Consider the following 22,346-nt stretch of genomic DNA (forward strand, 5'->3'; position numbering starts at 1 on the left):
TTGGCTCAAATTCAGGAAAATCTTCTTCACCCAGAGATTGGTGGGAAGTGACCTGCAGTGGGTTGTGAATGTGACCTGGACCATCACACAAACACCCCCTCTCCTCCAGCAACTCCATTTATTACTTATACTACCTTGGGAAAGCAGTCAACATATTACAAGACTCATCCCATCCAGGACACACTCTCTTCAATCCTCCTTCCAACCCCAAAGAAGATCCATGAATATGAGATCATGTGCCATCAGATTCAAGGAAGTTTCTTTGCTGTTGCTGTCAGGCTCCTGAATGAACCTCACACCAGAAAAACTGCTTTTGCTCCTTATCAACTGGTCTCTCTGTAATCCTGCATCTTTGTAGCTTGTCTTAATTGTTGTGCTATGTATGAGTTGTCTACTAATCTGCTCTCAAAGCAACCTCTACCACTTCATCTCGATGCACATGACAATAAAAGTGAATTTGAACTTGGACTGTCTCCCATGAGCTGAGACAAATGGCCAAGAGAGGCAAGCAGGATATAATGGCCAAGAGAGGCAAGCAGGATAAGAGGGGACTGTGAATACTGGTCATGGTGAGGCAGTAGAGGCCTTGTCTAGGGGCACTGTTATCAGCATGAATCTGTTGGGCCAAATGTGTGGCCTGAAGACAGAGCATTCACACACAAAGCTGGGTCAGTTGGAAAATGTAAATTAAAATGGATAGAATTTGAAAAAACACAAGGTGATAAGGGATATTTGGAATTAGGTCTCAGATCGAAGACATTTCAGCCCATTAGATTAGATTTAGATTAGATTTCAGATTGTCAGAGTACATACATAATATCACAGACAACCCTGAGATTCTTTTTCCTGTGGGTGAGGCAGAATTACCACTTATTGGTAGTGCAAAAAAAAATGCAATGTACACATGTAAACAAATAAAGAAATGTAAACAAATACAAGTGTAAAAAAAATGACTGTGCAATACAGAGAGAATAAAAACAATCAAAAAAGTGGGGAGGATTTTGCCTGTGATGTCCTGGGCTGTGTCCACTACCTTTTGGAGGGCTTTATGCTCAGCAGTATTGGTGTTTCCATACCAGTCCATGATCGTATGGTAGATGAGGGCCAGTGGCCTAAATGTAATTCTCCTTTCCATTGTTCCGACGGTGACTTTCCAGAATATTGGCATCAAAATGTGATTGCACTAGGTGTCCAGCAGAGGGAGCATACACCTGGAGGTAATTCTACTAAATGTGGATGGCTAAGCTCCCAGCTGGAACCTGCAGACCCAGGAACTCACATTTTAAAATTTAGATTTCAATTTAAGTTAATTTTTTAAAAAAATTTAGACTGACAGCATGGTAACAGGTCATTTCGGCCTATGAGTCCGCGCCACCCAATTCACACCCAATTAACCTACTCCCCTGGTGCATTTTGAACAGTGGGAGGAAACCAGAGCCCCCGGGAAAAACCCATGCAGACACAGGAAGAGCGTACAAACTCCTTACTGACATTGCAGGGATTCGAACCCTGGTCCCGATCGCTGGTGCTATAAAAGCATTGCACTAAACGCTATGCCAACCATGCAGCCCCAATGATTCAAGATTCTTTTATGTTCATGTAACAAAACCAAACATGTAATATTGCATGAAATTTCCTTTAGTCAACTGTAAGGCAGACAAAGATTCATCATCAGCAGAAATTGCCCAGTGCCTCATACAGTCGGGAAAAGAGAAGCAAAAGAGAGTTCCCTTCAGAGTCACTGAGGGTGTGTGGATTTGCCTCCAGCGCTCCCGCAGTCGCACATCCACCATTGGATCCCACAAGCTGCTCAATAATGTAAATGATGGAAAAGAAATGATTTTTTTTTAACCAAATATAGACTTTGTTCACAACCAACAGAAAACTGTTCGAAGTCTCAGTTTCATATCCATGCATTTCCATCGCTGGACATTGTTGCATTCATTTCTATTTAGCACCATTGCCACCACTGGGGCACCTTGTCGTTACTCCCTCCCCTTTTGTTGGAGGGGTTTTTCCTCAGTCCCAGCCCATCAATGCCCGGAGATGGAATTCTCATTGAGGGCCATGAGAGTCCCCACACTACCCCCAACCCATCCCCACCTGTGGCCACAGCACCTTTAAGGTAGGATAAGGACTGAAATCATAAAATATTTTAAAATGTTTTTATGTAGTCGATAGGAGAGAAGTATGGAAGAAGCCAACTAAACCTGACTGCTTCACAGCGAAGGGGGCCAAAGCAAAATAAAGGTTAAGAATGGCTGCTCTAGACTGTGGTCCTTCCTAATCAATATAGTTCAAACCCAATTCCACCCTAACCAGCTTTTACCCCCAGATATAAGGGCAGCACGGTTGGTGCAGCAGTTAGCGCAATGCTATCACAGCGCCAGTGATCGGCACCAGGATTCGAATCCTGCGCTGTCTGTAAGGAGTTTGTATGTTCTCCCCATGTCTGTGTGAGTTTCCTCCGGGTGCTTTGGTTTCCTCCCACCTTTCAACATGTACTGGGGGGTTGTAAGTCAATTGGGTGTAATTGGGCGGCACAGGCTCGTGAGTCGAAATGGCCCATTACCATGCTGTATGCCTAAATTTAAAAGGACCAGTGCCACTCCTCCTAACCTGCTCTAGTTTCTAAGAATGCAATGAACAATTCAAGGAGCAAAAAGCACCCATGATTTTTTTGTGTAAAATGTTTTGAATATTATTAATAATTATAAAAATAATGAATATGGGAGAAAGGAATCAGCTGTTTGGCAGATAGTCAAGAAATAGCCAATGAGTGTTGATCAGTGTGTGGCTCTCTGATTGGTACAAGAAGCTGGGGCAGCAGGATGATTGACATATTGAATGACCAATAGGTGGAATGTGAAGGTTGGAGGCATAGGGTCATGTGAAGAGCTCCCAGGGATATGTCCTTCAACTGGAAGACTGGTTTGTTGAAAGTGAGGAGGGAATAGAGTAACTGGGTGGAAAATGGCTGTTCAAAGTTCCCTGTTTTCTTGCATTAAGTAACCTACTCCCTCATCCCCCAGAGTGTTATTGTCTGCTATCATTGCACTCCTTCTCCTCTTTTGTCCCCTATTGCCTATTCTTTTCAGCAACTTTGTTCTTTCCTCCCCAAGTCCTTGCCTCTGCCTCACCCTCCTGTTTTCTTGTCTCCTTTACTGATTCATCTGAACACTCTCCCAGCTCTCAGCAGTTTGAAAATCCATTCAGCCATGGAGCATGCAGAGATGTTTCACATTCAAAGGCAGATGCTACGGAAATGTAAGTTGTTAGTGTACAGACCCTGTAATTTGACTGTGAATGATGTGTTTAATTTAATTTGCTAAAAATTAATCAAAAGTTGCTCTATCCAGCATTCCTTTTATCTTGAACACTCTGGGTCTGTTTGGTGAATCAGCTATTTCTGCCTGCTGATAAGAAGCTGTGTCCTTGTAATCCTTGATGTCTTCTTGCACTGACATGCTCTCTCATTATTTTTGTATCAGTTCACTTGTATGAAGAGAGAAATCTTTCATGAGCAATAACACTGTCAAATACTCCTTCAGCTTTGGAATGAAAAGTACATTTTCACTTTGGTTTAAAACATAGTTTGCATATAATGGACGTTGTTAACTGCTTGGCTTGATAAAGTCATGGTCTGAACTATGTAATGGAGTTATATAGGTGTAGTCTGGTGAGTGTATATACCTGTGTAAATGGACATGATCAAATTAATGAACAACATTGGTAATGGTTAGAGCAACCCATTATTCATGCAATATTTAATAATAATGAGTTTATTGTCATTTACATTGTACAATGAGTACGTGCATTGACATTCATGCTTGCTGAGATTTTGTTCTTTTCAAATACTATTTATTCTTGTAACTTTTATGAACTCTTCAAATTTGTTAGGTGTTTTACTGTTTTTCTGTGACTTGGATAAAAGCAGGCATACAAGAAGAAACTCTGGAGGTGCTGGGGTCGAGTGCAATCCATAAAGAAACTCAGCAGGTCATGCAGTGGCTACCAGACGTCAAGGGTAATCAGGCCTGAAACGTTGCTTACCCTTTACCTCCTGTAGAGGTTGCGTGACCTGCTGAGTTTTTCCAGCACATATTAGATAAAAACCAGATGTAGCACAGCTGGGTCCAGGCCAGGGGTCTCCAAACCCTTTTTAAGCCATCGACCCATTCATTGGATCCTTGATTCCTTCATAGACCCCTGGGTATGTACAAAAATAAAGAAATAAACAGATAGATGTGCAGTTTCCATATACATTAGTGAGGGAAACTGCATACCACATGCATGGTGTCCTGGCCTCCCAGCAACAACCCAAACTGATTTACAACACCCCAATCACCAAGTAACAAATCTATAAATTAACCAAGAAATCGATTACAATAACAGTTTAAAAAAAAAAAAAAAAAAAAAAATATTTTGCTTCTGGCCGGGAAGATACCAAGTCTTTAGCTTTGGTGACAGCGACTCCACTCGACATCGGGTACGATGCTGTCTGCATCGAAGAAATCTCCTCAGACTCCCAGCAAGAGCGGGGACATCGAGCTCCCGGGCAGGAGTGGGGAACTCGTGCTCTACAATTCTTTTGAGTCCAAAAGTTCAATCAACCCCACTTCCCCCTCTGGCATTTATTGACCCCCCCCCCTCAACTCCCTGATATTTTTGACCCCTTCGATAGTCCCATTGACCCCCAGGGGTAGATGTCAACCACTTTGGAGACCTCCTAATCCACTCCAAACTGCTAGAGTTTTCTTCTCTGTCAGAATTCTGACTTTCTCTATTTCAGAGCATCTCATTACTCTGGCAATGCCAGAATCTGGCCACTGAAATTACTTTTAGTAGTGTCTAAGCTCGATGAAGGAGGGTGTCATATGGCAATTAGAAATGAGAGGAAGCTTCCACATCTGTGGCTGGTTTAATATTGGAAGTGGATAGAGTAGAAGAGGGTACGCTAGGAATTGAGTCACTCAAAGGGCCTATCTCTATTTAGTTAGCATTTCTCTGCAAGGTATATAAAATATATATACATATAAAATCCATGAAGAAAGCTATTTAGCTTGAGGTAGGATATCAATGGGAATTGGTCAGATGGGGAAAACGTTACAGAATGATGTTGCACTGATATTTTCCTAGGCATTACCTGCTGATTGCAAACAGAACACGCTTCCCATAAGGAACATGTTGCCATCTCCCAGGCTGTTGAGGACCTCTCTTTCCACCCTAAGTGGAGGAGAACGTTCTCTGCCTGAGATTGGAAGTCTCCTGTGGGCTTGACCGTGCTGTCGTCAGTCATTGGGCACCACTCAATCTCATTCTTGCTGCCACTCTGAAGGGTTGGGAATTAGGCGCAGCGCTCCGCCCGGGGCATGACTGCTGATTCACCACCATGTGAGCATCATCCGTGATGGGCCTTTCTCCTCCCTCTGCAGATTCGGACAAGTCCAGCTCGCACATGATCTCTGCCGATGATGCTGAGTACCCCAGGGAGTATCGGACCCTGGGGAATGGGACCCGGCGCTTCTCCAATGTAGGTTTGGTCCACACCTCGGAGCGCCGGCACACGGTGATCGCTGCCCAGAGCTTGGAGGCACTCACTGGCATGCAGAAGTCGGATATGGAGAGGAAACGGGAAGCCTTCCTGGACCACCTGAAGCACAAGTATCCTCATCATGCCACAGCCATCCGAGGGCAACAGGAACGCCTCAGGGAACAGGTAGGTCATCGATGTCTCTGCCATATTGGAATAAAGTATGGTGTTGTCATTGCTGTTACACAATGAATCTTCTAGCATCGAAGGTGGTAGCATGGTTAGCGCAACACCATTGCAGTCCCAGCAACTTGTGTTTGAATCTGATGCTGTCTGTAAGGAGTTGGTACGTTCTCCCCATGTCTGTGTGGGTTTCCTCCAGGTGCTCTGGTTTCCTCCCACGTTCCAAAGACGTACAGAGTTAGATGGTTACAGGAGTAAAATTGGGTAGCACAGGTTTATTGGCCGGAAGGGCCTGTTACATGCTTTATGTTGACATTAAATTAATTATGATTGTGTTTTGAATGCTTTAGATTGAAGTTTAGGTATCCCAAAGGAGTTAATGTTTTGTTCTTTTATTTGAGATGCAGCTTTAACACAAGTTAGTGCTGGGTTCTATTCTCTGTGAGATAGCTGATGTCATCAGGGCCTCAGTGAGTATCTGAGAAAGTTATGGATTCAAGTCCTGCTGAAGCCTCGAGACAAAAGGCGAGGCTGTCTCTCTGTGCTTCCTGCAGGAGTGTGTCCTCTCAGTGGTGCCTTAAGTTTATTTGTCACATTATACCTGGTACAGTAAGTGTACAGTACATTTGAATATAATCTTTTATGGTGGATATGAAAGGTTCTGTTTTTGAAGGAGTTATCCCATGTGTCCTGGGCAATGTTGTACAAAGATGGTTTGTCTGTTTGTTGGTGCTTGTTGGAGAGTGTCATGCCTCCACATTGTAGCAGTGAACGCACGTCAGTGGTTTTAAAACCCTTTCAGATATCTTGAAAGGGATGTGAAGGCTCTGTAGAAAGGCAAGGCTTCCAGGATTTAGGAAAACTGGTGAGTTCATGGATGCTTTTTTTCCCCAAGACGTCCATTAAATTATCTAGTTGGGCATGATTGAGGGGGTTGCTGAGGAGGATATGGGTGTTATGTCCATCCCCCTATTCCTGTGGGCTGAAGGAAAAGTAGCTGGAGTCTCCTGAAGTGCATGGGCCTGGAATAATGTCTGCAATGCAGCAGTAAGCTGGAAACTCAGATGTGGCAGAGATCAGAAGCAGGAGGTTGAATGTCCGTGAGGCTGGGAAGCTGAGAATGCCTCTGGGAACGAGGAATAGAAGGCTAGGCTCTCAGAGAGGAGGGCAGCAGCAGCACAAGGCTCATTTCATCCTTGCAGGGTTCCTGTTAAGCCCAATGTTGGTGCAGACTCTCTCCTTAAAGCCCCTAACCTTGGTGTCAGTGCCGTCACCGAACGGAGCTCTGCTTCAGTGCTGTCGCTACCCGGACCATGGTGTTCACAAGATATAGGAGTAGAAGTAGGCCAATTAGCCCATTGAGTCTGCTCCGCCATTCTAATCATGAGCTGATCCAGCCTCCCACTCAGCCGCACTCCCCGACTTTCTCCTCGTAACTCTTAATGCCCTGACTAATCAAATACCTGTCAATCTCTGCCTTAAATACACCCAACGACCTCACTTCCACAGCCGCCTGTGACAACAAGTTCCACAAACTCATGACCCTCTGGCTAAAGAGGTTTCTCCGCATCTCTGTTTTAAATTGATGACCTTTTATCCTGAAATTATGCCCTCTTGTCCTAGACTCCCCTACAATGGGCAACATCCTTGCCAAGTCTGCTGTGTCCAGGCCTTTCACCATTTAAAATGCCATTATAAGGTCCCTCCTCATCCTTCTGTCTAGTCCAAGAGCTGACAGATGTTCCTCATGTACCAACCCTTTCATTCCTGGTATCATTCTAGTAAATCTTCTCTGGACCCTCTCCAACTCCAGCATGTCTTTTCTCAAATAAAGCACCCAAAACTGTACACAGCTCTCCCAATGAGGTCTCGCCAGTGACTTATAGAATCTCATCATTATATCCCTGTTCTTGTATGGTTTTAATCTAGAAATGAATCCCAACATTGCATTCACCTTCTTCACCACAGACTCAACCTGCAGGTTAACTTTTAGGGTGTCGTGTATGAGGACTCCCAAGTCCCTTTACACCTCCAAATTTTGAATTTTCTCCCCATCTAAATAATAGTCTGTCTTTCTATGTCTTCTACCAAAGTGCACGACCGAACACTTCCCAACATTGTATTTCACCTGCCATCTTTTTGCCCATTCTCATAATTCAGCAGTTCTCAACCTTTTTCTTTCCACTAACATACCACTTTAAGTATTCCCTATGCCATCGGTGCTCTGTGATTAGTAAGGGATTACTTAAGGTGGGATGTGAGTGGGATGGGAAAGTTGAGAATCACTGCTCTAGACCCTATTGTTACTGAAATATTTTGCTTGAGAAAAATTGTCATTGGCCCATTTCCTTTGGGGTTATGAAACCATGCACATAACAAGTTAATTAGGTACGATTAAAACAGTGGCTTTCAAACTTTTTCTTTCCACTCACATACCACCTTAAGCAATTCCTTACTAATCACAGACCACTGATGACATAGGGAATACTTAAAGTGGTATGTGAGTGGAAAGAAAAAGGTTGAATCCACTGCTTTAATCTATCCAAATGTCTCTCCAGCCTTTCAGTATCCTCAGCACCACCCACCCTACCACTTATTTTGGTAACATCTGCAAATTTGGCCACAAAATCATCTATTCCATAATCCAAATCATTTATGTACAATGTAAAAAGAAATGGCCCCAACACCAACCCTTGCGGAACACCTCTGGTAACTGGTAGCCAACCAGAATAGGATCCCTTTATTCCCACTCTCTGTTTCCCGCCGATCAACCCATGCTAGTATCCTTCCTGTAATTCCATGGGCTCTCATCTTGTTAAACAGCCTCATGTGTGGCACCTTGTCAAAGGCATTTTGACAGCCCAAATACTCAACATCCACTGCATCTCCCCTGTCTATCCTACTTGTGAACTTTTCTAAAAAATTGCGGTAGGTTTGACATGCATTATTTTCCTTTTAAGGAAACCATGCTGACTTGGGCCTATCACTTCTAGATACTCCATAACCTCAGCCTTGATAATGAACTCCAACAGCTTCCTAACCACTGATGTCAGGCTAATAGATCTATAATTTCCTTCCTGCAGCCTCCCTCCCTTCTTAAATGGTAGAGTGACATTTACAATCAGAACCATGGCAGTATCCATTGATTCTTGGAAGATTACTACCAATGTCTCCATAATCTCTACAGCTATCTCCTTCAGAACTCCAGAGTGCATTCCATCTGGTCTGGGAGACTTATCTACACAGAACATTTTGTGTCCCAAGTACTTTTTCTTGTGATCTCAGTCCTTATCCCAAAGACCCTTGAGTGTCTGGTATGCTACTAATGTCTTCCACAGTGAAGGCTGATCCAAAATATTCATTCAGTTCCTCTGCCAGCTCCTTGTCCCCAACCAGTGGCGGATTAACTGCCACCTGGGCCCTAGGCTGAACTTTAGCAAGGCTCCCCCTGACCTTTCCCCCACTGCACCTTTCAGAATAAAGTGACTTTAAGTTGCATTAAATAACTTGTATTAGTGGGTCACCAAAGTGGTCGATATCGACTGCTGGGGGTCAATGGGACTATCCAAGAAGTCTAAAAATGCCAGGGGTTCAAAAGGGGGTCGATAAACACCAAGGGGGTGAGGTTGATTAAACTTTTGGGGCTGAAAGAATTGTAGAGCCCGAAGTCCCAGCTCCTGCCAGGGCACCTCTCCCTTCTGGGCCCCTCGGGTTAATCTGCTACTGCTCCCAATACAATTTCTCCGGTATCATTTTCTATCAGTCCTATGTCTGCATCTGGCCAGAGTTGTCACATGACCTGCTGTGGCATTCCCTTGTTCCAGTGCCCAATGCTCTCAGGTGTCCCTGACTTCCCATAGCAGCAACATCATCAAGTAATCGCCCATCTTGGTTTTATTGTATTGTATATGTTGAATACTAATGGGTTTTGGTGGGGGGTGGGTAGGGGGGAGGGAGGGAAAGGGGGAAAAAAGGTCACTGTGTAAATTTAATGAGAAACGTTTGTACATATTTTGGTTGACGTGATGCACAGTGTGAAAAATAAAATAAAATTTTTTTAAAAAGCAATCCCGCATCTCAGCTTCCCGAAGAACTGTCCGTAACTCTGGGATTTAAAAGTACATTTTTACATCAAATTTTAAATTGCTTTTTCGAAAGGTTGGAACAGAGTCAAAGTAGCAACACAATCTTTTAAGAAAATGTATGTCATCATAAATGGAGACCATAAAATCTGGAGATGCTGGGGTCTAGGCTGGCGGCAAAACTCTGCATGCCAAACTGCATGAGTTTTTCAAGCTTTGTTGGGACCAAGGTAAACTGCCTCAGGATCTTCGTGATGCCACCATCATCACCCTGTACAAAAACAAAGGCGAGAAATCAGACTGCTCAAACTACAGGGGAATCACGTTGCTCTCCATTGCAGGCAAAATCTTCGCTAGGATTCTACTAAATAGAATAATACCTAGTGTCGCTGAGAATATTCTCCCAGAATCACAGTGCGGCTTTCGCGCAAACAGAGGAACCACTGACATGGTCTTTGCCCTCAGACAGCTCCAAGAAAAGTGCAGAGAACAAAACAAAGGACTCTACATCACCTTTGTTGACCTCACCAAAGCCTTCGACACCGTGAGCAGGAAAGGGCTTTGGCAAATACTAGAGCGCATCGGATGTCCCCCAAAGTTCCTCAACATGATTATCCAACTGCACGAAAACCAACAAGGTCGGGTCAGATACAGCAATGAGCTCTCTGAACCCTTCTCCATTAACAATGGCGTGAAGCAAGGCTGTGTTCTCGCACCAACCCTCTTTTCAATCTTCTTCAGCATGATGCTGAACCAAGCCATGAAAGACCCCAACAATGAAGACGCTGTTTACATCCGGTACCGCACGGATGGCAGTCTCTTCAATCTGAGGCGCCTGCAAGCTCACACCAAGACACAAGAGAAACTTGTCCGTGAACTACTCTTTGCAGATGATGCCGCTTTAGTTGCCCATTCAGAGCCAGCTCTTCAGCGCTTGACGTCCTGCTTTGCGGAAACTGCCAAAATGTTTGGCCTGGAAGTCAGCCTGAAGAAAACTGAGGTCCTCCATCAGCCAGCTCCCCACCATGACTACCAGCCCCCCCACATCTCCATCGGGCACACAAAACTCAAAACGGTCAACCAGTTTACCTATCTCGGCTGCACCATTTCATCAGATGCAAGGATCGACAATGAGATAGACAACAGACTCGCCAAGGCAAATAGCGCCTTTGGAAGACTACACAAAAGAGTCTGGAAAAACAACCAACTGAAAAACCTCACAAAGATAAGCGTATACAGAGCCGTTGTCATACCCACACTCCTGTTCGGCTCCGAATCATGGGTCCTCTACCGGCACCACCTACGGCTCCTAGAACGCTTCCACCAGCGTTGTCTCCGCTCCATCCTCAACATCCATTGGAGCGCTCACACCCCTAACGTCGAGGTACTCGAGATGGCAGAGGTCGACAGCATCGAGTCCACGCTGCTGAAGATCCAGCTGCGCTGGATGGGTCACGTCTCCAGAATGGAGGACCATCGCCTTCCCAAGATCGTATTATATGGCGAGCTCTCCACTGGCCACCGTGACAGAGGTGCACCAAAGAAAAGGTACAAGGACTGCCTAAAGAAATCTCTTGGTGCCTGCCACATTGACCACCGCCAGTGGGCTGATAACGCCTCAAACCGTGCATCTTGGCGCCTCACAGTTTGGCGGGCAGCAGCCTCCTTTGAAGAAGACCGCAGAGCCCACCTCACTGACAAAAGGCAAAGGAGGAAAAACCCAACACCCAACCCCAACCAACCAATTTTCCCTTGCAACCGCTGCAATCATGTCTGCCTGTCCCGCATCGGACTGGTCAGCCACAAACGAGCCTGCAGCTGACGTGGACTTTTTACCCCCTCCATAAATCTTCGTCCGCGAAGCCAAGCCAAAGAGTGCACCAAACAAAAGTGCTGGAGAAATACAGACAGGTCATACAGCATCCATAGTAAATAAAAGGCAGTCAAAAATTTGGGCCTGAGCCCAAGTATCAACTGCTTTTTATTTACTCTGGATTTCTATGAATACTGAGTTGCTCTACCACTCTTGTGTGGCGCACTGGACTTCAGCATTTACTTGTTTACCTCCAGGTGCTGGGAATGGCCAGGGGCCCTCGCTAGCACGTCGATACCACCAGCACCCTCTGTGTTTCACAGAAGTTTACAAACAAAAATTGGGCATCTGGGAAATATTGAGCTGGGAGTGGTGGGGGAAAGAGAGACATGATGAGGACCTCAGTCAAGGAGGTCAGTCTTGAAATTCTATCTTCTTAGATTCTTCCTGAAAAAAAATATTGGGGATTATGATAGAGAGCTTCCAGCTGAACACAAAGATAATTTCAGATTTGCTGTCTCACATAGGACGTTAGAGAAACATTAAATTGACTTTTATTGAATTTAGTAAGTTTAAAAGCACACATTGCATTAATTCAACTGACCTAAAAATATTTTGCCGCTGATTTTCGTTTGTACTCGACACCTGATGCCTCTCATTGCCAGTGTCCAATGATAGTCAGCCACTATTTAAGGGTTCCAGCTGCCCTGATACCACTTTTCCATGGTCGCAATGTCCTGGTGAAACCTTTGTATGCTTGAAGTAGACTTAAAATATGACAGGAATTCACAAAAAACAGGTTATATTTAAAAAAAACAGTGCATGACAGGTACATTTTAAGTTAATTTTCGTGATCACCAGCCCAAAATCCATAAAACACACCCAAAAGTGTTCAGGAAGCAAAATCTTTGTTTTCCAGTATAATTTATTGCTGCCCCAAACCCTCTAAATAACAGCCACTCTCTTAAATTGGAAGCTGGTAGAGAAATGAAAGAAACTTTGTTGAAAATCAATCTCCATTGATGTGTGTGAAATAAAAACTTTGCTTCAGGGGTAATTTCCAGGACTGAGCTGAAATATATTTTAGCCACTGAAGTGCTTTTTGAAACTTGCAGAATGTTGTAATCCTCGAGCATTTGTTGTAAGGGAGGAAAATGGTGTGCAGAAATTGTCTTGCCAAGCATCTACAAACAGCAATGAATTAACCACCAGGCCAGATAAACAATTGATTAATGGGTTAGTCATGGGATCAGTGTTGTCCAGGACATGTGTCAGGAACCCACTGCTCTTCCTCAAATACAGTGGGGTCTGTTTCATACCATTGAGGGGCGACCATTTAATAGAGCTGCCACCTTTAACCTTGCAATTCTCCTTCAGTGTTGCTCTTGCCAGCATTTCGTGCTTACCTTATGAACATAAAAGTAGGAGTTGGCCATCCGGCCCGTCAAGTCTGCTCTGCCATTCAGTGAGATTATGGCTGATCTGATGATAGACTCAGCTCCATTGACTTGCCTTTTCTCCATATCCCTTAATTCCCCTACTATGTAAAAATCTATCCAACCTTGTCTTAAAATATATTTACTGAGGTAGCCTCCACTGTTTCCATGACCAGTGAATTCCATAGATCCATCACCATCTGGGAAAAGCAGGTCCTCCTCATCTCTGTCCTAAATCTACTACCCTCAATCTTGAGGCTAAGTCCCCTAGTTCTCGTCTCCCCCACCAATGGAAACAACTTGCCTACCTCTATCTTATCTATGCCTCGTCTATGAAGTGGGGCATAAACCCACAAGTGGCTAACTCAGAGAAACGCGTGCTACCAAGTGAGCCCAGAAGATAAGTTTGCGAGGAGTGGCCATGGGGATTGAAAGGGCTTCGGGCTGACTGTGTCATTCCGTTATTGGTGATGGCACCCACTCTGTTTTGAATTTAGTGCAGCACTAGTATCCTGAATCGAAAATCCAGATTGTTATATGGGAATGAGTTAATTGTCATCCATAGATATGGAATTAATTTTTCCTGAAGCTGAGCAGATATTTGTAGAGAAAAGGACTGAGGAGAGCAACAAATCCACTTCCTAATATGAAAGGGTGGAGTTGAGGATAAAGTCTACGAAATACTAGAAGGGTCTGGTCAACATTTAGACTTGAAAGTGAAGGATTGTGTGGGTAAATGAGGAAGGATGCTGGGCAACAAGAGCACATGGGGAGCATTCACTTCAAGGGAGATACTACAAGGAGCTGTGGTGTAAAATTTCTTCAGATAACCACTGGTGCTCACATCAATTCAGATTAGCCTGATTGCAAAAGTCCTGGAATCCCAGTCTCTCCAGTCTGTCTTCAATCCTGCCATCCCTGAGATCAGTCTTGTGAACCTTCACTGCAGTCCCTCCGTAACAAGACTGTCTTTCCTCAAATGAGGAGACCAAAACTGCATACAGTACTCAAGGTGTGGCCTCACCAAGGCCCTACACAACTGCAGTAAGACCTCCCTGCTTCTAAATTGAAAACTGCTGTGAACTTTCACTCCACAGGTCTGAGGCAGTGTGGCAATACAAAGGCCTTGTTCAAGGAGAAGGCTTCTTCTCTCCACTCACACTGCTGCCACAGAACCAGAGAATGGTTGTCTAGAACAGCCATTCTCAACAGTGGGGGTGGGTGGGTCCTACAGCCCCCCCCCCCCCCCCCCCCCCCCAGCGCCTTGTTTTCTTTTGACATTATTTTTATGTAGTCGGTGGGAGAGAAGTACAGAAAAAAAAATGAAGATTGACTGCTTCACAGGGAAAGGGGCCCATAAACTTTTGAGCAGAGTCGGGTGGGGGGGGGGGGCATAGTCAAAACACCTTAAGTGAGTTACATAATAATATTCACAGTGATCCTAGTGCAATAAAAGTCACTTGGAGCAGTGCAGACAGTTCTTTAGTGGTGTCAGAGTATTCTCTGATTAGGGGCGGGGTGGGGGGGTGGGGGGGACCCTTCTGAGCAATGTCTGTGCATCTGACTCCAGAAATAAAGGCGAGTCTTCACTTCTCTCCATCTGCCATCTGTCCATCGGATGTGTGGTCCCTGAAATTCATCCGGCTGAGTACAGATAGCTCTGCTGAGTGCCTGATGTATTCAGCAAGCAGCCACCCTCAGTGGGACATGCTGATGCAGAGGGGCTGTTGACATGTTTTGATGACGTGGGCTCAGCTGGGGTTCCAGACATCATCTGCAGTGTAAAGATGTCTGCAATATCATTGGTTCTCCCAAGTGCTGCACTGAGCCAGGAAAAGCGTGGGCGGAGATGTGAAAAAAATTATATGCACAAGATTCTCAACTAGAAATGCAAAGGGCTGCAACTCTCGGCCCCTGGATCATTGGAATTGTTGAATGATTCTGCTCAGGATATGTAGTCCAATATACCTGTGCTAGCTTTTTTAATAGAACTTTCCATTTTTTCTGATGTTTTTGTTCCTGTCATTCACCACCACAAACATATTTTCTGGCCATTATCTCGATTTGCTCTGCGCAGATTAGCTTCTATGTTTCTTGAATGGAATGGCTACGCTTCAAAAGAGTTGACTCCAAAATGTTTTGAGACATTTCCAAAAGAGACTTAAAAGGTGCGACATAAATGCATGTGCTTCTTTATTTCCTTTTAGTTTTTCATTTCACCCCCTTGCATTCCTGCCTTCTACAGTCTGCTGTGACTTTTCCTTTCCTGGATCCTAATCCTGTTTGATAGAAGCTGAAATAGACCATTCCATTAGATCACCCATTCTCGACATTTTTTGGCAATTGACCCCCTTAGGACCCTGCTCAAAGTTTACGGGCTTGCTTCCCTGTGAAGCAGTCATGTTTAGTTTTTTTTTTCTTCTGTACTTTGCTCCTACCATTGAGAAGGCTCCTCTAGATGATTAATCTTTTAACTCAGGAGCACTTGTAGTTCAAACTCCACAAATGCCAGCTTCCCTTGTATGCCAGAATCTACCAAGCTCTGCTTTGGAAATACTGTACATCTTACCTCCAGCCCTCCTGATGCCAAATTCTGATAATTCTCTACCCTCTGGATGAAGACGTTTATTTTCATTGGAACCTTGAATGAACAGCCCCTTGTTTGGAGAAGTAAAGATCTGCAGATAACAAAAATGTAGGATAACAACAGTAAATGCTGGAAATATTCAGGTAGTCATATAGCCCACATGGTGACCAAAGCACTCAGCATTCCCAGCTGATGGGTGTGGTGAAATCACTTGTGTATGTAAATGCCTTGACATACTATGTTCGACCCTGCTCTCACTGGCTGGCTCGTGGCTCCTCCCCTATATTCCCCATAAAGGCAGTCATGCCATAACCTTGCCCCTAGTTTCATCTACGGGCAGAGGAACTATATCGACACTGCTGGTTGCCAACCATTCACCTGAAACATAGACTGCTTTTCTCTCCACGGACGCTGCCCCACCTGCTGAATATTCAGCATTTTCTTGGCTAATTTAGTATTTGAGGCTTCAGCAGTTTTAGATTTTCATCAACTTCATCTATTCTGACGAGCCCATGAGAATTTTGATCGTCATTCATTCTTCTACACTTAAAGGGAGTCTGCATAATTTCTCCTCAAAAGAATCCCACTATCTTGGGAATAAATCTGATGATTTATTGGTAATCCAAGCCCCAAATGTCCAAATAACCTGCTTCGACTTGTGCTTGACCTTGGTCTCTCCATTCTGCAGACCTGAAGCCTTGAGGATTCCTCTTCCTAACATTGACTCTTAAGTCCAAAATCAAAGCACTGATGGCAGTAGCCCATGATCAGTCTTGTCCTGGGAATGTGGGCTACATGTGCAAACCTCCTGGGCGCATAAAATGTGTTGGAAATCTTGTGGAGAGCACTGGAATGGAAATGTTCAGGGGAAGCCTCCAATTTGTCTTACTTAATTGACTCCATTTGGGGTAATTCAAGGATGTTAAGGATAAAGTGTGCTACCTGCTAGAAAATTGGTGCTAGATTCTGATGGAATTCAAATCCGAGAGCTCCTGATGTGGAAGTAGAGGAGGAAATCGGTACAGAAGCTAAATGTAACATCTGGTCTCAGAAAGGTCCATTGTACAGTGGTGACTTGTTGGAGATGGATCTTTTTAATGCGGGCTGACGGAATTGTTTGTATTTCATGCATCAAGTTGAAATGTTAGCTGACACCTTCTGCTTCAAAGTCTTGAATATTTTTCACAGCAGGGTTTCGAGGCTTGGAGTGCCTGTGAGTTCAGGGATGGAGCGAACAAGATCGAGGCCAAGGTAAGTGAGATGGCTTGCTGACGGGAACTGGATGGATGGTTGGAGGGATCAGCTGGGAAAGAAGGTCAGGAGAGGTTTCATCAGTGGCAGATGGTATCCCATATTTTTGAAGCAGTAAAATCAGTAATAATTTGAGGTCTATTGGCTACAGGTTACCCAATCTACCTGAGTTTTCCTCTGACTTCGATAGACTTAGATTAACAACTGTTAGTGTGCATTAATACTTTATTTCTTAACTATTTCTCCCAAAGATATCTTGGGAGAGCACCTTCCTCAACTTAAAACATTTTGCCTTGTGCATTTTCAATTAAGTATTTTGTTAAATCTACACCAATTGCATTAGGGTCATTCCTCTCTCAAGGAAGGTCTCCTGTATTTCTAACTTGTTGAGATTCTACAAGATTTCATACTGTGGTAAGGTGGCTTTTATTGTCTGCATCTGTTCTAAAACACTGATTGATATTGGATTCTTGAACTGTTGTAGAACTTCTGGTCTTGGTGTTCTCAGTGATGTTTACAGGGGCTTCCAAAAAAAGCTGACTCGGTGTCTGGGTGAAGAGTGAGTGTGACTTGGAGATGACATTGTTCCCTCTGCTGCCCTTGTTTCTCTCAGTGGTAGAGTTTGGATGAACAGTGAGATTCCTTTGAAGGAATCTGGTGAATTCCTGCAGTGCATCCTATAGCGTTGGCCACTTCTCATGACAAATTCAACTTCCAGCCCCCCACCTGTTATCACCTGCAACACTGAAGATAGAACTGCAGTGTCAAGTTTCTGGTGGGGTTTTGCAGGCTTCAGTCATCCAGGAGCCTCTCCCAGTACAAAACAACAGCAAGCTAAAGGCTAATACTAACGACGAGGATTTGAAATGAGCAGGTGCCTCGCTAGTTGAAGATTGTAATGTCTTTGGTTTAGTTTATTAAGTCATTTGTCCTCCATCGAACCAAGGAGAGAAGCAAACACCAAGATATTTCTCAATCTTGCTGGCTTTATGAGCACAACGAAACAAATTGTGCCTGCAGAGTGAAACTGCAATGAGCAGGTAGACACCGATCATTGGAACCCCAACTCTCGCCAGGAGAGAAATAAAAATGAGCTGCTTCAAATGCCAACTACGGTGAACAGAGAGTTCAAACTTTTGGTTGATGAACTCTTCACAGATGCTGCCTGATCTAGCATATTCTGTTACTATTTTGGATTTTCCTTTACCACTTCAGTTTCATTTTATCCATCATGTTTTTAAAAGGCTTCCTCCCTCCATTGTCACGCAAACTCCTCTCCTACAAAGCCTTCATAAAGCACCAGCCAGGTGTTCCCCTTATGATCTACTCCTGGACAATTCAGTGGGATTCAAGATTCAATTTATTGTCATTATAATAAAATGGTCTCATGTTACTATAAGGCAGACTAATTCGCCATCAGCAGAAATTGCTTGAAGTGCCTCTTACAGTCAAAGAGAAGCAAAAAAGAGTCCCCCAGAGTCGCTGAGTGTCCATAGATTTGCCTCAAGCCCTTCTGCAGCCACACAGAGTCCAGTCCAAACTATTGGCAACCAGAACTCTGGATCTAAATATCTCCAGCCCTCCCTTGAATCCCAGTTCTGACACCTGGTACCCCTTCAGCCAGTTTTAAGTCAAGTTAACTTTTATTATTGTTCGTACCATGCTCGTATGGTAGGATGAGGTAGTGTTTCTCCAGGACCACGGAGCTTATTTACATAGATATGTGAGGAAATCAGTTAACACATTAAAATATTACGGTCTTAAGATGTATACATTGAAAGTCCATGGCGCACTATCTACATCTGTACTGGGAGTTCAGGAACCTGTTGACTTGGGGAAAAAGCTGTTTCCTACTCTGGACATAAGGGCCCGAGTCCTTTGGTTCCTCCTGCCAGATGGTAGAATGGAGAAGAGTTTACATGTGGGATGTGTGGAATTCTTCACAATGTTCATTGCTTTCTGCCTGCGTCGAGTGTTGTAGATGTCCTTCGTTACTAGGAAGAGGTCCCCCAATGTCCTTTTCTGCTGACTTCACTATCCTCGGCAGGATCTTGTGGACCGAGGTTGTACAGCTTCCAAACCAGGAGGTAATGCAGTTGCACAGGATGCTCTCGATACATTTTCTGTAGAATGTAGTGAGGATGGAGGGTGGGAGATGGACTTTCCTCAGCCTTGGCAGGAAGTAGAGGTGCTGCTGGGCTTTCTTGGCTGAGGAGCTGGTGTTAAGGGACCAGGAGAGATTCTCTGCCAGGTGCACACCGAGGAACTTAATACCCTTGACAACCTCAACGGTAGAGCGGTCAATGGTTAGTGGAGTGTGATCTCCCTAGGCCCTCCTGAAGTCAACAACCATCTCTTTTGTTTTTTAACGTTCGGATACAGGTGGTTTGCTCTGCACCAGTCTGTTAGTGACTGCACTTCGTCTCTGTACGCTGCCTCCTCGTTCTTACTGATAAGACCCACCACGGTCGTGTCGTCAGTGAACTTGATGTGGTTCAAGCTGTGTTTAGCTGCACAGTCATGGGTCAGCAGAGTGAACAGCAATGGACAAAGCTCATAACCATGGGGGCCCCCGTGCTCAGTGTGATGGTCTTGAAGATGCTGTTTCCAATCTGGACAGCCTGAAGTCAGGAAGTCAAGAATCCAATTGCGGAGGGAGGCGCTTAGACCCAGCAGGCTCAACTTCCTTATCAGGTACTGAGGAATGATCATGTTGAATGCCAAACTGACGTCAGTAAACAGCATTTGAACATACGAGTCCTTATTTTCAGGGCTAGATGGAGGGCAGTGGTGATGGCATTGTTGGTAGAGTGGTTGGGTCTGTATGCGAACTGCAGGGGGTCCAGTGAAGGGGGTCCAGTGAAGGGGGTCCAGTGAAGGGGGTCCAGTGAAGGGGGTCCAGTGAAGGGGGTCCAGTGAAGGGGGTCCAGTGAAGGGGGTCCAGTGAAGGGGGTCCAGTGAAGGGGGTCCAGTGAAGGGGGTCCAGTGAAGGGGGTCCAGTGAAGGGGGTCCAGTGAAGGGGGTCCAGTGAAGGGGGTCCAGTGAAGGGGGTCCAGTGAAGGGGGTCCAGTGAAGGGGGTCCAGTGAAGGGGGTCCAGTGAAGGGGGTCCAGTGAAGGGGGTCCAGTGAAGGGGGTCCAGTGAAGGGGGTCCAGTGAAGGGGGTCCAGTGAAGGGGGTCCAGTGAAGGGGGTCCAGTGAAGGGGGTCCAGTGAAGGGGGTCCAGTGAAGGGGGTCCAGTGAAGGGGGTCCAGTGAAGGGGGTCCAGTGAAGGGGGTCCAGTGAAGGGGGTCCAGTGAAGGGGGTCCAGTGAAGGGGGTCCAGTGAAGGGGGTCCAGTGAAGGGGGTCCAGTGAAGGGGGTCCAGTGAAGGGGGTCCAGTGAAGGGGGTCCAGTGAAGGGGGTCCAGTGAAGGGGGTCCAGTGAAGGGGGTCCAGTGAAGGGGGTCCAGTGAAGGGGGTCCAGTGAAGGGGGTCCAGTGAAGGGGGTCCAGTGAAGGGGGTCCAGTGAAGGGGGTCCAGTGAAGGGGGTCCAGTGAAGGGGGTCCAGTGAAGGGGGTCCAGTGAAGGGGGTCCAGTGAAGGGGGTCCAGTGAAGGGGGTCCAGTGAAGGGGGTCCAGTGAAGGGGGTCCAGTGAAGGGGGTCCAGTGAAGGGGGTCCAGTGAAGGGGGTCCAGTGAAGGGGGTCCAGTGAAGGGGGTCCAGTGAAGGGGGTCCAGTGAAGGGGGTCCAGTGAAGGGGGTCCAGTGAAGGGGGTCCAGTGAAGGGGGTCCAGTGAAGGGGGTCCAGTGAAGGGGGTCCAGTGAAGGGGGTCCAGTGAAGGGGGTCCAGTGAAGGGGGTCCAGTGAAGGGGGTCCAGTGAAGGGGGTCCAGTGAAGGGGGTCCAGTGAAGGGGGTCCAGTGAAGGGGGTCCAGTGAAGGGGGTCCAGTGAAGGGGGTCCAGTGAAGGGGGTCCAGTGAAGGGGGTCCAGTGAAGGGGGTCCAGTGAAGGGGGTCCAGTGAAGGGGGTCCAGTGAAGGGGGTCCAGTGAAGGGGGTCCAGTGAAGGGGGTCCAGTGAAGGGGGTCCAGTGAAGGGGGTCCAGTGAAGGGGGTCCAGTGAAGGGGGTCCAGTGAAGGGGGTCCAGTGAAGGGGGTCCAGTGAAGGGGGTCCAGTGAAGGGGGTCCAGTGAAGGGGGTCCAGTGAAGGGGGTCCAGTGAAGGGGGTCCAGTGAAGGGGGTCCAGTGAAGGGGGTCCAGTGAAGGGGGTCCAGTGAAGGGGGTCCAGTGAAGGGGGTCCAGTGAAGGGGGTCCAGTGAAGGGGGTCCAGTGAAGGGGGTCCAGTGAAGGGGGTCCAGTGAAGGGGGTCCAGTGAAGGGGGTCCAGTGAAGGGGGTCCAGTGAAGGGGGTCCAGTGAAGGGGGTCCAGTGAAGGGGGTCCAGTGAAGGGGGTCCAGTGAAGGGGGTCCAGTGAAGGGGGTCCAGTGAAGGGGGTCCAGTGAAGGGGGTCCAGTGAAGGGGGTCCAGTGAAGGGGGTCCAGTGAAGGGGGTCCAGTGAAGGGGGTCCAGTGAAGGGGGTCCAGTGAAGGGGGTCCAGTGAAGGGGGTCCAGTGAAGGGGGTCCAGTGAAGGGGGTCCAGTGAAGGGGGTCCAGTGAAGGGGGTCCAGTGAAGGGGGTCCAGTGAAGGGGGTCCAGTGAAGGGGGTCCAGTGAAGGGGGTCCAGTGAAGGGGGTCCAGTGAAGGGGGTCCAGTGAAGGGGGTCCAGTGAAGGGGGTCCAGTGAAGGGGGTCCAGTGAAGGGGGTCCAGTGAAGGGGGTCCAGTGAAGGGGGTCCAGTGAAGGGGGTCCAGTGAAGGGGGTCCAGTGAAGGGGGTCCAGTGAAGGGGGTCCAGTGAAGGGGGTCCAGTGAAGGGGGTCCAGTGAAGGGGGTCCAGTGAAGGGGGTCCAGTGAAGGGGGTCCAGTGAAGGGGGTCCAGTGAAGGGGGTCCAGTGAAGGGGGTCCAGTGAAGGGGGTCCAGTGAAGGGGGTCCAGTGAAGGGGGTCCAGTGAAGGGGGTCCAGTGAAGGGGGTCCAGTGAAGGGGGTCCAGTGAAGGGGGTCCAGTGAAGGGGGTCCAGTGAAGGGGGTCCAGTGAAGGGGGTCCAGTGAAGGGGGTCCAGTGAAGGGGGTCCAGTGAAGGGGGTCCAGTGAAGGGGGTCCAGTGAAGGGGGTCCAGTGAAGGGGGTCCAGTGAAGGGGGTCCAGTGAAGGGGGTCCAGTGAAGGGGGTCCAGTGAAGGGGGTCCAGTGAAGGGGGTCCAGTGAAGGGGGTCCAGTGAAGGGGGTCCAGTGAAGGGGGTCCAGTGAAGGGGGTCCAGTGAAGGGGGTCCAGTGAAGGGGGTCCAGTGAAGGGGGTCCAGTGAAGGGGGTCCAGTGAAGGGGGTCCAGTGAAGGGGGTCCAGTGAAGGGGGTCCAGTGAAGGGGGTCCAGTGAAGGGGGTCCAGTGAAGGGGGTC

At 46.8% G+C, this 22,346-nt stretch overlaps 1 protein-coding gene across 1 annotated transcript in view; it reads left to right on the top strand.

The window, feature by feature from the left end:
- Nucleotides 1–3,211: 3,211 nt before the first annotated feature.
- The window catches only part of LOC138747620 (SRC kinase signaling inhibitor 1-like), a 227,458-nt gene continuing 208,323 nt past the window's right edge, over nucleotides 3,212–22,346 (top strand). Inside the window, exons 1-3 of the mRNA XM_069907008.1 lie at nucleotides 3,212–3,267; nucleotides 5,436–5,664; nucleotides 10,447–10,489. Coding sequence (XP_069763109.1) covers nucleotides 3,219–3,267; nucleotides 5,436–5,664; nucleotides 10,447–10,489 — 321 coding nt within the window. The 5' untranslated portion in view covers nucleotides 3,212–3,218. The remainder of the gene's footprint in view (nucleotides 3,268–5,435; nucleotides 5,665–10,446; nucleotides 10,490–22,346) is intronic.

This window comes from Narcine bancroftii, chromosome 12, assembly GCF_036971445.1.
Source record: "Narcine bancroftii isolate sNarBan1 chromosome 12, sNarBan1.hap1, whole genome shotgun sequence".
In the NCBI taxonomy this organism is placed as follows: Eukaryota; Metazoa; Chordata; class Chondrichthyes; order Torpediniformes; family Narcinidae; genus Narcine; species Narcine bancroftii.